We start from the raw sequence: 19,029 nt of genomic DNA on the forward strand, positions 1-19,029 counted from the left end.
GTTTTTTCTCCCAACCCTTTGTTCTAAATCGTGAAAACAGATAAATATTAAAAATCTTAATGAAAATATATATAATATTACAAACCAAAAAAGCAACTTATCAACCCGATATGCCTTTTGTTTCAATATCAGGGGCTTAACCCTGATGTACTCAGTATCCAGATTGTCTATGTCAGTCTACGCGCGCGTGGCTCAAACATGTGTAGTCAACTCGCTTCGTCTTTCAAGGCCGACCAATTGAGTCCGCATTCGAAACACTCATCATCTTCGTAATATTATTATGAACAATCACTATCGAGCACAAAAAAAAAAAACAACAGTTTGACATTTCATCAAATAGCAACGATTCGGCTCGTTGCTATCGCGTTGCCAAATTTAATAACTCGCTACTACCCGAGGTGGGGATTGCTATTTCACAAACCAACATAGCAACGCCCGGTGCGGTTGCCGCGTTATGGTGGGAGTTGCCAAACTAGCTTTAGAAACTTCAATTTAGCCACTGGTGGGCTTGCTCTAAGAGCATGCCCACCGGTGAGTTGCCATTTGAGTTGCTATTTCCACAACGTTGACCGTTGCTTTTTTAAATAGCAACCGTTTTTCACACCGGTCATTGCTATTGGGGATTACCAATTCCGCTATTTCTCTTTCACACCGGTAGTTGCCAAATTCTTAATGACAACCATTCTCAAAGCTGGAAAACTGTCATTAGTTGTATTTTGTTTTGAGTCTCTTTCAACTATCTCGGTTCTTATAGTTTGCTGTTAACATTTTTGCAAATTTATAGTAAAAAATTAGAGGGAAAACGCGGAATTTGTTTTCGAGTGTTTGGGTGATTCTAGTGATGACGAAATTGAGTTCGCGCAGCAAATGTTTCTATACGCGAGTGGGAAAATGAGTTTTGAAAAGACTCGGGGAGGCTCTCAGCCTGGAAACCGGCCCAATATTGATCGCCAAGCCGAGAAAGGTGCCGTCCAGCTTTACAACGATTATTTTTCGGAAACACCAGTCTATACCGATGACCAATTCCGACGCCGCTTTCGAATGCGGCGCAGATTATTTTTAAAAATTCGAGGTGTAAGACAGTGAGTAAATTTGAGGTTTTCCGAGTTTTTCTGAGGAAACTTGAAAAATGAAGAGCAAATCTGAGTAACTCTCGTATCTCTGAATATCCATCCTTAAACTTTTTTCCCACCGCTAATATACACATGAATGTTACTCGGTCCTACCGTTCATATATATTTCTTGCTTTCAAGGTAATCAAAGATGGGAATCATCTGAGAATTTCGGAGTAATATTGAGTAAATTATATTAACTCCCAAGTAAAAGAGCAACTCAGATAAAAATGAGAAAATTTGAGTTTTTCTGAGAAAACGTGAAAAATAAAAAGCAAATCTGAGTAATTCTCGTGTCTCTGAAAATCCATCCTCAAACCTTTCCCCCACCGTGAATATAAATATGAATGTTACTCGGTCTCACCGCTCATATATTTTTCTTGTTCTCAAGGTAATCGAAGATGTGAATCATCTGGAGTAATATTGAGTAAGTTAGAGTTACTCCCAAGTATAAGAGTAACTCAGATAAAAGCTGTCTCGTCCTTCGTAAAAATTAAAACTTAAGTAGAGGAGAGAAATATTATTTTCACTCAACGACCGGACGCAGCGGGAAAATTGGAGCTTACATGCCTTCAGAAATTCACGGCAGCAGTTCGTCAATTGGCATACGGTGCACCATCCGATGCAATTGATGAATACGTTCGTATGAGCGAATTAACTGATCGGAGATGTCTACTTGAGTTTTGCCGTACAGTAGACGAAATGTTCAGTGATGAATTCCTGCGCTCACCTACGTATGATGATTTGGAACGTCTACGACGTGTTGGGAAAGAACGAGGTTTTCCGGGTATGCTGGGGTCACTCGACTGCTGCCATTGGCAAAGGAAAAACTGTCCCGCTGCCTAGGCGGGACAATATAAAGGAAAAGAGAAAAAAACAACCGTGATTCTGGAGGCTGTAGCGTCCTATAATTTGTGGATCTGGCATGCCAGGATCCAATAATGATATTACAGTCCTACACCGATCCCCACTGTTCTCCAACATCTACAATGGAACAACGCCTTCAGTTGATTTCGAAATCAATGGCCATACGTACAGCACAGGTTACTATTTGGCCGATGGGATCTATCCTAATCTCTCCACGCTAGTACAGACGATTCCTGCTACCGTTGGTCAAAAACGAAAGGTATATTTGATCGATACATTTTGTTTCTTCTCATTTGAGTGCACGTTTGCCTAACAGAGGACTAGGGCGCACGCTGCATCCTTTTATTTTGCTACCTAATATCTAATCCTCTAGGTACAGTGTTGCTAAGCCGTTACGGGCGCTAGTCAATTCGGGTTATTCGCGTTGAAAGAGATTTTGAAGGCTGTTCGCACCTACGTGAACTCTCATATGCAATTGTCAAAATGTGCGTGATGACAAAAGCAAAAATATTTCTTCTTTTTCACATGCAAAAACCAAACAAATATCAGCAACACCGTCAACGCGAATAATAGAACACTCTTTCAGACGAGAGTAAACACACAACTTAACACCCGGTCAACATTGAATGTAACACAATGTTGCTGTTCTGTAACACAGAAGTAACATTGTTACGTTACAAAGTTATCTAATTGCAACATAACGGTTACTAAAAAAATGATAACATTGTTATGTAACAGTATTTAACGTAACTGCAATGTAACAAAAATGCTTTACTTGTGATGTAACGAAATATCCTTTTGGTAATGTAATTGTTACGTTGCGATTGTTATTAATTATGCACATTTCAAGGTTATCAAAATGTAACGTAACATTTATCTAAATGAATAAGAACATTGTAATGTTGGTGTTCCATTTCAAGCGATTGTATAACAATTCCTCGAAAACTATTCTCCAGAAAATAAAACGCCGAAGCTTTTTCCCCAGAAAACAAAATCCCAGAATGTACCAATCACCAGAAAACTGCTACCCAAAAAGTACTAATCCCCAGAAAGTTATTATCCGGAATGAACCGTTTTCCAGAAAACTGTTATCCAAAAACGAAGAAATATGCATTTCATTTTTTTAACATGGAAAATCTGTTAAAACTGAGTTTTTGTATATCTGAAATGTATAACGATACTATCATTTGAATCAACTTATTGTTAACTAATACATTTGTTCTTTCATGGAGTAAATAAGTAAGCGCTTGACACCAGGCCATAGCCATAAAATCAGAGAACTTTCAGTAATCGTTTTTGGCTGAAGGAACATCACAAGTCCACCACAAAAACACAGTAGCGAATTGATTTCTGAGGCTCCTTGACCAAAAATCTAAATTACCCCTTCTTATCTTAATTCGGTTAATCTAATTCACATGGGGGGCAGCCCCCATGCAGAAATTACCTCTGTAGAGGTTCGTTCGTTTTCCTGGGTTGATGCAACATTCACTAGTATATATTAAACGAGCGAAAGGGAACCCGGTTACAATTCCGGAACTTGTTGAGTATACGTTTGCATTGGCGTGCACACCGGAAACTGTAGCGTTTTTGTAATCCTGGCAACATGAATCCTTTCCTTCGAGAAGCCAACAAGAGATATCGGAAGATTTTTCTTTTCTGTTTAACAGTCATACTAGCCATGGAAGTCTTTCATAGAGAGATATGTTTGGGCAGGCTGGTAGAGCATGGTATTAAACTGCTGTGTCGATATTCTCTTCTTAAACCTTGAAAATCGAAGACTGGAGCACGCAAACTCTCAACAGCTTGTACCGAATCCGCAGCAGGTTTCCAAGGCTTAGTGTCTCTAGTCGATAGATCAATGTAGGTAAGGGAAGTCGGTAAATTAGATCCGTAACTTCGGGTTAAGAATTGGCTCTGAAGACCGGGATGACTCGGGCTACGAGGCTACCTGGTCGCGGGTCTGCGCGGCTTCCAGTTCGTGCGGGTCTCGCGCCGTGGACCTGCGGGCGCTTCAACGCACTCCGGAGCGTTCGGCCGTGTGGTGGTGTGAGCCGCCCGTTCATCCGCTCGCGCGGGCGTTCGTACGCTTCCCGGCTTGGGCTGCAGTCATCGTTAAACAATCAATTCAGAACTGGCGCGGCTGAGGAAATCCAACTATCGAATTAAAACAAAGTGGCGAAATACCGATCGTTAATAGTGTTGTTTCGCAAAAACCTAAAGCTTGATATGTTGAAGCAAGGTTTCGCTACCGTTTTTAATTTAGCCTGTGTCTCTGGAAGGGTACTTACCCCACCGTTCCCTTCGATAAATCCGGAACAAATGTCCCCTACAGACCCAAAAACTATGATAAATTTGTGATCTTTTGAAAAAGGTTCGATTAAATTCGGTTTAGATCTTGCGGAATGGCAAGTAAAAGAATTTTCATATTTTCGGCTCTAGAGGGGTCAGGTGTTAATTAAAAATGTCAAATAATTCAGAGTGTTAACATTATAATAACTGAATACTAATGTTTTTTCTGGTTACGGTGATGTATTTCTGTTTTTTCTGGGCATTGGTGCATTCTGGGAAAAGGTTTTCTGGTAACTAGTACTCTCAGGGGTTTAGAATTCTGGTAACTAGTATATTCTGGGATTTGGTATTCTGGAGAATGGTTCATTCTGGGGAAAACCCTTCGACACTGTATTATCTGGGGAATGGTTTTCTAGGAAAAGTCGGACAACCATTCCAAGCGCACCAAAATTGTATTTGAAATGTAAAGTATAGTAAACACAGTCAGGTTTCTTTACGCGGGGATACGTTCCAAATTCGTATGGAACCGCGTAAAAAAAGAATAAATTGAGTTTAAAAATATAACGTAGAAAACCGTCCCAAAACGTGCGAACTTTGATTGAATATGTTGGTGGTCAGTCAGGGATTTTCAGTATTTAAACCAAAAATTGTGATTTTATTATTGAAATCTTTGTCCTAAAACAAAAAACGTGATTGAAACGAAGTCGATATCTTATACCATTTTTGAGTTTTTGAAAAAAGCAACCGCGTAAAAAACCTGACTGTATAATAAAAACACTCGAAGCTGCCGAATACCGCTGGTCACCTTACCATACATACATTTTATTTGGCGGTTATAGACGTAAAGAGACACAATAATGAGTAGACTGCTACGAAAAAAAATGTAACGTCCGTTAGTTTTATTTTGTTGAAACCGAGAGAAATTTCAAAAGCGTGCGGGACACTCTTGATGAACGTAGAACATTTCGCGGGACGTATTTCTAGGCGGGACAATTTGTTCAAACGCGGAACTGTTCCGCGAAATGAGGGACTTCTGGTCACTTTAAATTATGAGCAATTTTTCTCATGGTCTGAGAATTCGAAATGTGAACGTGTCAACGACAAACCGGAAGAGGTTTGACGCTACAGATTACCGTAATATATATCCATTTCAAACATCTTTTCAAGGGGCGGAGAGAAGCTTGTCAATAATACGGCGATTGAAAACGGAGCTCTGTAAGGTCAGCACGCAGGATCAATTTTCATGTCTAGCTCTCCTTTCATCAGAATACTATTCTATTTTGTCTCCGAATAGTCCTACATGCTTTTCTTCTGTAAGAAACCCTTCAACAATTGATTTGGTGCTGACAGATCAAAGTCATGTATGTAGTGATTTGATCACACATGCTGACTTTGATTCTGACCATCTTCCAATAACTTTTTCTTTATCACATGAATCAGTTTTAAACCCTATGAGCTCTGTTTTTGATTATAACAAGGCTAATTGGGAAAGATACAAAACTCATATTGAAAGAAATTTCAATAATGAGCTTGATTTGCAAAACGAAGTGGATATTGATTCCGCTTTAGAAGCATTAAAATGTGCAATTGTTGATGCCAGGAATTATTCTGTTCCAAAGGCTCAAGTGAAATTTGATTCACCAATAATTGACGAAAATCTTCAACTTCTAATTCGTTTGAAAAATGTCCGCAGACGTCAATATCAACGTTCTCGTGACCCTGTTTTTCAAAACTATTTATAAAGATTTACATTCGTTGTTTTGCTTTCGTCTCGATTAGACGCAAATTGTTCATCTCCGTTTGAGTTTGCAAAATAACAATACACGAGTTATCGTACGGGTGTTTTTTTGTCGATTAGTTCTTGTGCTGCGCGATAACAATAGCCGGTAGTTTATCGGCAGAAACATATTCTGCACACTGGTAGGGGCAGGCTACCCCGCCAGTGATCCGATACGCAGCTGATATATCAGCAAGAATAATTCTCCCGCACCGCTGTTAACCCGCTAGCAGCACGGACCACCATACGATCGAGCAAGTGGAAGTCAACTACAAGTGGCATCTACAAGGTCGCGTGTAGGATACGGCCACTGTGTCACAACACGAGGCTGGATCGTCATTGTTTGTTCTGCGGAGACGCTCGATTAATCCTACTATCAGCCGTGAGGTCGTGACTTAGACGTTCGGTGAAGTATTCACTTTAGAATTTTTATCATTATTATTATAAGTATTATTATTATTGTTATTATTATAATTATTATTACTATTATTATTATTTTTATTATTATTATTATTATTATTATTATTATTATTATTATTATTATTATTATTATTATTATTATTATTATTATTATTATTATTATTATTATTATTATTATTATTATTATTATTATTATTATTATTATTATTATTATTATTATTATTATTATTATTATTATTATTATTATTATTATTATTATTATTATTATTATTATTATTATTATTATTATTATTATTATTATTATTATTATTATAATTATTATTATTATTATTATTATTATTATTATTATTATTATTATTATTATTATTATTATTATTATTATTATTATTATTATTATTATTATTATTATTATTATTATTATTATTATTATTATTATTATTATTATTATTATTATTATTATTATTATTATTATTATTATTATTATTATGATTATTATTATTATTATTATTATTATTATTATTATTATTATTATTATTATTATTATTATTATTATTATTATTATTATTATTATTATTATTATTATAATTATTATTATTATTATTATTATTATTATTATTATTATTATTATTATTATTATTATTATTATTATTATTATTATTATTATTATTATTATTATTATTATTATTATTATTATTATTATTATTATTATTATTATTATTATTATTATTATTATTATTATTATTATTATTATTATTATTATTATTATTTTTATTATTATTATTATTATTATTATTATTATTATTATTATTATTATTATTATTATTATTATTATTATTATATTATTATTATTATTATTATTATTATTATTATTATTATTATTATTATTATTATTATTATTATTATTATTATTATTATTATTATTATTATTATTATTATTATTATTATTATTATTATTATTATTATTATTATTATTATTATTATTATTATTATTATTATTATTATTATTATTATTATTATTATTATTATTATTATTATTATTATTATTATTATTATTATTATTATTATTATTATTATTATTATTATTATTATTATTATTATTATAATTATTATTATTATTATTATTATTATTATTATTATTATTATTATTATTATTATTATTATTATTATTATTATTATTATTATTATTATTATTATTATTATTATTATTATTATTATTATTATTATTATTATTATTATTATTATTATTATTATTATTATTATTATTATTATTATTATTATTGTTATTATTATTATTATTATTATTATTATTATTATTATTATTATTATTATTATTATTATTATTATTATTATTATTATTATTATTATTATTATTATTATTATTATTATTATTATTATTAATTATTATTATTATTATTATTATTATTATTATTATTATTATTATTATTATTATTATTATTATTATTATTATTATTATTATTATTATTATTATTATTATTATTATTATTATTATTATTATTATTATTATTATTATTATTATTATTATTATTATTATTATTATTATTATTATTATTATTATTATTATTATTATTATTATTTTTATTATTATTATTATTATTATTATTATTATTATTATTATTATTATTATTATAATTATTATTATTATTATTATTATTATCATTATTATTATTTTTATTATTATTATTATTATTATTATTATTATTATTATTATTATTATTATTATTATTATTATTATTATTATTATTATTAATTTTTATTATTATTATTATTATTATTATTATTATTATAATTATTATTATTATTATTATAATTATTATTATTATTATTATTATTATTATTATTATTATTATTATTATTATTATTATTATTATTATTATTATTATTATTATTATTATTATTATTATTATTATTATTATTATTATTATTATTATTATTATTATTATTATTATTATTATTATTATTATTATTATTATTATTATTATTATTATTATTATTATTATTATTATTATTATTATTATTATTATTATTATTATTATTATTATTATTATTATTATTATTATTATTATTATTATTATTATTATTATTATTATTATTGTTATTATTATTATTATTATTATTATTATTATTATTATTATTATTATTTTTATTATTATTATTATTATTATTATTATTATTATTATTATTATTATTATTATTATTATTATTATTATTATTATTATTATTATTATTATTATTATTATTATTATTATTATTATTATTATTATTATTATTATTATTATTATTATTATTATTATTATTATTATTATTATTATTATTATTATTATTATTATTATTATTATTATTATTATTATTATTATTATTATTATTATTATTATTATTATTATTATTATTATTATTATTATTATTATTATTATTATTATTATTATTATTATTATTATTATTATTATTATTATTATTATTATTATTATTATTATTATTATTATTATTATTATTATTATTATTATTATTATTATTATTATTATTATTATTATTATTATTATTATTATTATTATTATTATTATTATTATTATTATTATTATTATTATTATTATTATTATTATTATTATTATTATTATTATTATTATTATTATTATTATTATTATTATTATTATTATTATTATTATCATTATTATTATTATTATTATTATTATTATTATTATTATTATTATTATTATTATTATTATTATTATTATTATTATTATTATTATTATTTTTATTATTATTATTATTATTATTATTATTATTATTATTATTATTATTATTATTATTATTATTATTATTATTATTATTATTATTATTATTATTATTATTATTATTATTATTATTATTATTATTATTATTATTATGATTATTATTATTACTATTGTTATTAGTATTAGTATTACTGCCTTTTTTTATTTTGATCCATTGTAGTTTGAAAAATTGTTTTTAAAATTTAATATCAACTACTTGAAACCCCCCCCCCCCCCCATTCGAATATTTATCGTTTGTGTGCGGTAGAGCGTAACGCTCCCGCAAAATGGACGACATGCAGGTGCAACTATTCCTGGATGTGGAAACAACTGGGGAAGAGATTGAGATCTCCCCCATCAATTCCCCTCTACCTTCCCCGCTACCTAGCCCCGTACCAAGGGTACCGGCAACACGGGTGAAAGCTTACCCAGATGCTTCGAAAGGTCCGTTCGTAGTTTACTTCAGGCCCATAAAGAAGCCTCTAAATATAATTCAAATCGGCAAGGACCTGGCAAAACAGTTTTCGGACGTAACCGAAATTACAAAGGTTAGACCGAACAAACTGCGAGTTGTTGTGAGCAAGTGCGGAGGCAATCATGCACCGCTTGCAGTGAGGATACTGAAAAGTGTCTTTACTGCGAGGGAACTCGGCATGACCTTTCGACGTGTCCCGCGTACAAACAGCGCGAGGAAAAAATAAAGCGTTCCCTCAAGGAACGATCAAAGCGCTCTTTCGCAGAAATGCTGAAGAGTGCTGAGCCACCCTCGACAGGAAACATCTTTTCCTTTTTGCCAACCGATGAGGGTACATCTGACGATCCCGTCGAAGGGTGTTCTTATGCCATGCCAGAAGGATCTAGGAAGAGGAGAATGATCAACTCTCCTAATCTTTCTCGCAAAGGTCGCAAGATAACCCCTAGCGGAATGATCAATAAGCCAACACAAAAAGGAAGCGGTGAAGAGAAACCGAAGCAAGTACCTCCCGGTTTTAATTTTAAATCAAACCAGGAGTACCCACCGCTTCCTGGGGCACCAAAAACCCCTCGTGCACCCATTTCTCGATCAGAAGATAAAAAAGAAACAGGGTTCATAAAATTTTCTGATATTGTGGACTGGATATTTAAAACATTCAACATACCAGATCCCCTACAAAATATTCTTCTTGCCCTTCTTCCTACAGTGAAAACCTTTTTGATGCAACTAGCAGCAACTTGGCCCCTCATTTCAGCTATCATATCTTTCGATGACTAATACGGCGAAAGAGGTTAGGAATTTTATCACTGTATTACAGTGGAATTGCAGAAGTATCATCCCCAAATTCGATCTATTTTCTCATTTAATAAATACATACAATTGTGACGCATTTGCGCTCTGTGAAACCTTCCTCAATTCAAACGATCAACTCAATTTCCACGATTTTAACATTATTCGTCGAGATCGAGACTCACACAGTGGAGGGGTACTTTTAGGGATTAAAAAGTGCTATTCCTTCTTCCGAATCGACCTTTCCTCGATCTCGAATATTGAAGTCGTTGCCATTCAAACGAATATGAATGGAAAAGACCTATGCCTTGTTTCGTTATATATGCCTCCATCCGCGCGGATTGAACAGAAGCATCTCACTGATATAGCAGAGTTGCTTCCCGCGCCTTTTTTGATATTGGGAGATTTTAATTCTCACTGTTCGCTATGGGGGTCGCTGTACGACGACAACCGATCTTCTTTAATCTGTAACTTGATCGACGACTTCAATATGACAGTTTTGAATACTGGGGAAGCGACACGTGTACCTAATCCTCCAGCACGTGAAAGCGTGCTTGACCTATCCCTTTGCTCGACATCACTAGCGTTAGATTGCCGGTGGAAAGTAATCAACGATCCCCACGGTAGTGATCATCTTCCAATCGTTATATCAATTGCTAATGGTTCAACTCCCCCGAACCCAATCAATATTTCCTACGACCTTACACGTAATATTGATTGGAAGTGTTATGAGTCTATTATAGCGCAATCTATCGAGACTCACGAGGAACTTCCTCCGGAGGAAGAATACGCGTTCTTAGCTGGCTTGATAATCGACGCCGCGACTCAAGCTCAGACGAAACCGATACCCGGGGTGACGATTAGACAGCGCCCTCCCAACAAATGGTGGGACAAAGAGTGCTCTGAGCTGTACGCGCGAAGGTCCGCGGCGTATAAGGACTACCGGGAGTACGGCACTGTCAACCTGCTTCGAAAGTACGAGGCACTGGGCAGGCAGATGAAGAGCTTAGTAAAGGCGAAAAAACGCGGGTACTGGCGGCGGTTCGTAAACGCGTTGTCGAGGGAAACAGCGATGAGCACTCTTTGGGATACCGCCAGGCACATGCGGAACCGTGACGTTTCGAATGAAAGTGAGGAGTATTCAGATCGCTGGATACTCGATTTTGCCAAAAAGGTCTGTCCGGACTCTGTACCGGAACAGAAAACCTTTCGCGACGCGTTTATAGTAACTACGGAAGAGCCTCCATTTTCGATGTTGGAATTTTCAATGGCTCTCCTGTCGTGCAACAATAAGGCTCCAGGGTTAGATAGAATAAAATTCAACCTGTTGAAGAATCTACCCGACTCTGCAAAAAGACGCTTGTTGAATTTGTTCAACAAGTTTCTTGAGCTAAATATCGTTCCGCATGACTGGAGGGAGGTAAAAGTCATTGCTATTCGGGAACCCGGGAAACCTGCCTCTGATCACAATTCATATAGGCCGATTGCGATGCTCTCTTGCCTCCGGAAATTAATGGAGAAAATGATCCTCTTACGGTTAGACAAATGGGTCGAAACAAACGGGTTACTTTCAGATACTCAATTTGGCTTTCGCCGGGGCAAAGGGACGAACGATTGCCTAGCGTTGCTTTCTACTGAAATTCAACTAGCCTTTGCTCGAAAAGAGCAAATGGCTTCTGCGTTCATGGATATTAAGGGGGCTTTTGACTCTGTCTCTGTAGAAGTTTTAAGCGCGAAACTTCATTCGCAGGGACTTTCACCAAATTTGAATAGCTTTTTGCTCAATTTGTTGTCAGAAAAGCATATGTATTTCTCACATGGCGATTCGACAACTTCCCGAATTAGTTACATGGGCCTCCCCCAGGGCTCATGTTTAAGTCCTCTCTTATATAATTTTTACGTCAATGACATCGATGAATGTCTTGCAAATTCATGCACGCTAAGGCAACTTGCAGACGATAGCGTTGTATCCATTACTGGTAGCGAGGCTAGCGATCTGCAAGGACCATTGCAAGATACCTTAGACAATTTGTCTGAATGGGCTCTTAAGCTGGGTATCGAATTCTCTCCGGAGAAAACTGAGCTGGTCGTTTTTTCTAGGAAGCATAACCCAGCTCAGCTGCAGCTCCTTCTAACGGGTAAAACGATCTCTCAGGTTTTAGTCGCTAAATATCTCGGGGTCTGGTTCGACTCTAAATGCACCTGGGCTTGTCATATTAGGTATCTGACACAAAAATGCCAACAGAGGATTAATTTTCTTCGTACGATTACCGGAACTTGGTGGGGTGCTCACCCAGGAGACCTTCTAAGGTTATACCAAACAACGATATTGTCAGTTCTTGAGTACGGCTGTTTCTGCTTTCGCTCCGCCGCGAACACACATATTATAAAATTAGAGAGAATACAATATCGTTGTTTGCGTATTGCCTTGGGTTGCATGCAGTCGACCCATACGATGAGTCTTGAAGTGCTAGCGGGTATTCTTCCGTTGAAACATCGTTTTTGGAATCTCTCTTACCGGTTGCTAATTCGATGCACAGTTATGAACCCATTAGTAATTGGAAATTTCGAGAGGTTGGTCGACCTTCAATCTCAATCCAGATTTATGACTTTATATTTTGACTATATGGCTCAAGATATTAATCCTTCTTCATACGATTCCTCCAATGTCGCACCTTTAGATACTTCTAATAATGCTATATTCTTCGACACCACCATGAAACAAGACATTTCTGGTATCCCGGATCAATTGCGACCCAAAGAGATCCCTAAGATTTTTTCCAATAAGTTTAAACATGTTAGTTATGATAAAAGGTTTTACACTGACGGATCTTATCTAGATGAGTCCACTGGCTTCGGTGTTTTCCACGAAAATTTTACCGCCTCCTACAAACTCGGTGCTCCTGCTTCCGTGTACGTCGCAGAACTTGCTGCTATTCAGTACTCTCTTGGAATCATCGAAACCCTACCCATAGACCACTACTTCATCTTCACAGATAGTCTCAGTGCCATTGAGGCTCTGCGATCATTGAAGCCTGTGAAGCACACCCCGTATTTCCTGGGGAAAATACGGCGGTTTTTAAGTGCTTTAACAGATAAAAATTACCGGGTTACCTTAGCATGGGTCCCTTCTCATTGCTCGATTCCGGGTAACGAAAAGGCTGACTCTTTAGCTAAGGTGGGTGCTATTGATGGCGATATTTATGAAAGACCAATTGCTTATGATGAATTTTATAGCATTTTGCGTCAGAGAACACTCAACAGTTGGCAATCATCATGGAACTCAGATGAACTGGGACGGTGGCTACATCCCATTTTTCCTAAGGTATCGACGAAAGCATGGTTCAAGGGGTTGGATGTAGGTCGGGACTTCATTCGCGTGATGTCCAGACTTATGTCCAATCACTACACGTTAAACACGCATCTCTTTCGTATAGGGCTTGTAGACAGTAATCACTGCGTTTGTGGCGATGGCTACCACGACATCGAGCATGTTGTTTGGTCGTGTACCGAATACTGTGGTGTTAGGTCTGAGCTTATAGATTCCCTTCGGGCCCGAGGAAAACAACCGAACGTACCCGTTAGAGACATTCTGGGAAGCGGTGATCTCCAGTACATGACACAGCTATACGGGTTTATAAAACACGCTGGTATTAACATATGAAACTCTTCTGTCTATTTGTTAGATTACCATTTCCGCTACACGCTGAAAGAAGATGATACACTAAGCTGGAGACACCCAAACGAAGACTCGGCATCTTCATGTTCACGCAGACACCTCAGTCCAAACTGCTCAAATAGAACATCACTGCTTAGCCATGTACAAATAAACAAATCGCATAACTCAATATAGTTAAAATCAAAATTGTAACTCCCCTACTCTTACCTTAAATCCCCACTAGCTCGTAGTCGGCCGCGAGAATAAAGAAAAGGCCTCCCTCTTTTCCCTGCTAATTTAGAATTTAAAAAAAATGTACTTGGCTCAGTTAAACATAAATTGTATCGTGCCGTGTCAAATAAACTATTTAAAAACTAAATAAAGATTTACAGAATAAGATTAAACATAGATTTACTCTTCTGAGAAATCGTACACGGAAGCTATCTGTGAAGATGAAGTAGTGGTCTATGGGTAGGGTTTTGATAATTCCAAGAGAGTACTGAATAGCAGCAAGTTCTGCGACGTACACGGAAGCAGGAGCATCGAGTTTGTAGGAGGCGGTAAAATTTTCGTGGAAAACACCGAAGCCAGTGGACTCATCTAGATTAGATCCGTCAGTGAAAAACCTTTTATCATAACTAACATGTTTAAACTTATTGGAAAAAATCTTAGGGATCTCTTGGGGTCGCAATTGATCCGGGATACCAGAAATGTCTTGTTTTATGGTGGTGTCGAAGAATATAGCATTATTAGAAGTAGCTAAAAGTGCGACATTGGAGGAATCGTATGAAGAAGGATTAATATCTTGAGCCATATAGTCAAAATATAAAGTCATAAATCTGGATTGAGATTGAAGGTCGACCAACCTCTCGAAATTTTCAATTACTAATGGGTTCATAACTGTGCATCGAATTAGCAACCGGTAAGAGAGATTCCAAAAACGATGTTTCAACGGAAGAATACCCGCTAGCACTTCAAGACTCATCGTATGGGTCGACTGCATGCAACCTAAGGCAATACGCAAACAACGATATTGTATTCTCTCTAATTTTATAATGTGCGTGTTCGCGGCGGAGCGAAAGCAGAAACAGCCGTACTCAAGAACTGACAATATCGTTGTTTGGTATAACCTAAGAAGGTCTCCTGGGTGAGCACCCCACTAAGTTCCGGTAATCGTACGAAGAAAATTAATCCTCTGTTGGCATTTTTGTGTCAGATACCTAATATGACAAGCCCAGGTGCATTTGGAGTCGAACCAGACCCCGAGATATTTAGCGACTAAAACCTGAGAGATCGTTTTACCCGTTAGAAGGAGCTGCAGCTGAGCTGGGTTATGCTTCCTAGAAAAACGACCAGCTCAGTTTTCTCCGGAGAGAATTCGATACCCAGCTTAAGAGCCCATTCAGACAAATTGTCTAAGGTATCTTGCAATGGTCCTTGCAGATCGCTAGCCTCGCTACCAGTAATGGATACAACGCTATCGTCTGCAAGTTGCCTTAGCGTGCATGAATTTGCAAGACATTCATCGATGTCATTGACGTAAAAATTATATAAGAGAGGACTTAAACATGAGCCCTGGGGAAGGCCCATGTAACTAATTCGGGAAGTTGTCGAATCGCCATGTGAGAAATACATATGCTTTTCTGACAACAAGTTGAGCAAAAAGTTATTCAAATTTGGTGAAAGTCCCTGCGAATGAAGTTTCGCGCTTAAAACTTCTACAGAGACAGAGTCAAAAGCCCCCTTAATATCCAAGAACGCAGAAGCCATTTGCTCTTTCCGAGCAAATGCGACTTGAATTTCAGTAGAAAGCAACGCTAGGCAATCGTTCGTCCCTTTGCCCCGGCGAAAGCCAAATTGAGTATCTGAAAGTGAACCGTTTGTTTCGACCCATTTGTCTAACCGTAAGAGGATCATTTTCTCCATTAATTTCCGGAGGCAAGAGAGCATCGCAATCGGCCTATATGAATTGTGATCAGAGGCAGGTTTCCCGGGTTTCCCAATAGCAATGACTTTTACCTCCCTCCAGTCATGCGGAACAATATTTAGCTCAAGAAACTTGTTGAACAAATTCAACAAGCGTCTTTTTGCAGAGTCGGGTAGATTCTTCAACAGGTTGAATTTTATTCTATCTAACCCTGGAGCCTTATTGTTGCACGACAGGAGAGCCATTGAAAATTCCAACATCGAAAATGGAGGCTCTTCCGTAGTTACTATAAACGCGTCGCGAAAGGTTTTCTGTTCCGGTACAGAGTCCGGACAGACCTTTTTGGCAAAATCGAGTATCCAGCGATCTGAATACTCCTCACTCTCATTCGAAACGTCACGGTTGCGCATGCGCCTGGCGGTATCCCAAAGAGTGCTCATCGCTGTTTCCCTCGACAACGCGTTTACGAAACGCCGCCAGTACCCGCGTTTTTTCGCCTTTACTAAGCTCTTCATCTGCCTGCCCAGTGCCTCGTACTTTCGAAGCAGGTTGACAGTGCCGTACTCCCGGTAGTCCTTATACGCCGCGGACCTTCGCACGTACAACTCAGAGCACTCTTTGTCCCACCATTTGTTGGGAGGGCGCTGTCTAATCGTTACCCCGGGTATCGGTTTCGTCTGAGCTTGAGTCGCGGCGTCGATTATCAAGCCAGCTAAGAACGCGTATTCTTCCTCCGGAGGAAGTTCCTCGTGAGTCTCGATAGATTCCGCTATAATAGACTCATAACGCTTCCAATCAATATTACGTGTAAGGTCGTAGGAAATATTGATTGGGTTCGGGGGAGTTGAACCATTAGCAATTGATATAACGATTGGAAGATGATCACTACCGTGGGGATCGTTGATTACTTTCCACTGGCAATCTAACGCTAGTGATGTCGAGCAGAGGGATAGGTCAAGCACGCTTTCACGTGCTGGAGGATTAGGTACACGTGTCGCTTCCCCAGTATTCAAAAGTTTCATATTGAAGTCGTCGATCAAGTTACAAATTAAAGAAGATCGGTTGTCGTCGTACAGCGACCCCCATAGCGAACAGTGAGAGTTAAAATCTCCCAAAATCATAAAAGGTGCGGGAAGCAATTCTGCTATATCAAGGAGTTGCTTCTGTTCAATCCGCGCGGATGGGGGAATATATAACGAAACAACACAAAGGTCTTTTCCATTCAAATTCGTTTGAATGGCAACAACTTCAATATTCGAAATCGAGGGGAGGTCGATTCTGAAAAAAGAATAGCACTTTTTGATCCCTAAAAGTACCCCTCCACCGTGTGAGTCTCGATCTCGACGAATAATGTTAAAATCGTGGAAATTGAGTTGATCGTTGGAATTGAGAAAGGTTTCACAGAGCGCGAATGCGTCACAATTGTATGTATTCATCAAATGAGAAAATAAATCGAATTTGGGGATGATACTTCTGCAATTCCACTGTAATACAGTGAAAAAATTCCTAACCTCTTTCGCCGTATTAGTCATCGAAAGATATAATAGCTGAAAAGAGGGGCCAAGTTGCTGCTAGTTGCTTCAAAAAGGTTTTCACTGTAGGAAGAAGGGCAAGAAGAATATTTTGTAGGGGATCTGGTATGTTGAATGTTTTAAATATCCAGTCCACAATATCAGAAAATTTTATGAACCCTGTTTCTTTTTTATCTTCTGATCGAGAAATGGGTGTACGAGGGGTTTTTAGTGCCCCAGGAAGCGGTGGGTACTCCTGGTTTGATTTGAAATTAAAACCGGGGGGTACTTGCTTCGGTTTTTCTTCACCGCTTCCTTTTTGTGTTGTCTTATTGGTCATTCCGCTAGGGGTTATCTTACGACCTTTGCGAGAAAGATTAGGAGAGTTGATCATTCTCCTCTTCCTAGATCCCTCTGGCAAGGCATAGGAACACCCTTCGACGGGATCGTCAGATGTACCCTCATCAGTTGACAAGAAGGAAAAGATGTTTCCTGTCAAGGGTGGCTCAGCCCTCTTAAGCATTTCTGCAAAAGAGCGCTTTGATCGTTCCTTAAGGGAACGCTTAATTTTTTCCTCGCGCTGTTTGTACGCGGGACATGCCGGAAGGTCATGCCGAGTTTCCTCGCAATAAAGACACTTTTCAGTATCCCCACTGCAAGCGTTCTCAGCATGATTGCCTCCGCACTTGCTACAGCGTGCCTTGTTGCAGCAGTAGGTGGCTGTGTGACCTAACTGCTTACAGTTTTGGCAATGCATGACCCGCGGTACGAACAGGCGTACAGGTAGACGAACCCTGTCCAAGCGGACGTAGTTCGGCAGCGCGGATCCGGCGAATGTTACTCGGAAGGAATCCGAAGGGAGGAATTTCTTCTTCCCTTCTTCGATGGATACTGAATGCAATTGCTTGCAATCCAGTATCTTTACACTTTGCATCAAGGGGTTTTTAAAACAGCCAACTCCATGACGCAAAATGTCATCGACAGTGAGATTCCCCTCGGTAACCACACCGTCGATTTCTACATTCTTGGCAGGGATGTACACGCGATACTCTCTCGTGAAGAGCTCGTAGCCAGCAATTTCGTTTGCTTGCTTCAAGCTACTCACGACAACTCGCAGTTTGATCGGCCTCACCTTCGTAATCTCGGTTACGGCCGAAAAATGTTTTGCCAGGTCTTTGCCAATTTGAATAATATTCAATGGCTTCTTTATGGGCCGGAAAAAAACAACGTAGGGACCGCCAGCGGCATCTGGGTAAGCTTTTACCCGTACTTCCGGTACTCTTGGTACAGGACTTGGCAAAGGGGAGGGCACAGGGGAAGGTAGGGGTGAGCTGATGGGAGAAATTTCAATTTCTTCCCCGTTTGTTTCCACCTCCAGGAAAAGTTGCACCTGCATGTCGTCCATTTTGCGGGAG

The 19,029-nt window shown here is 36.1% G+C and overlaps 1 protein-coding gene across 1 annotated transcript in view; it reads left to right on the forward strand.

Moving 5' to 3' along the window:
* The first annotated feature begins 2,037 nt into the window (after nucleotides 1-2,037).
* Nucleotides 2,038-19,029, forward strand: part of LOC129719906 (uncharacterized) — a 29,833-nt gene continuing 12,841 nt past the window's right edge. Inside the window, exon 1 of the mRNA XM_055671320.1 lies at nucleotides 2,038-2,238. Coding sequence (XP_055527295.1) covers nucleotides 2,038-2,238 — 201 coding nt within the window. The remainder of the gene's footprint in view (nucleotides 2,239-19,029) is intronic.

The sequence above is a fragment of the Wyeomyia smithii genome, chromosome 2 (assembly GCF_029784165.1).
Source record: "Wyeomyia smithii strain HCP4-BCI-WySm-NY-G18 chromosome 2, ASM2978416v1, whole genome shotgun sequence".
Taxonomy (NCBI): Eukaryota; Metazoa; Arthropoda; class Insecta; order Diptera; family Culicidae; genus Wyeomyia; species Wyeomyia smithii.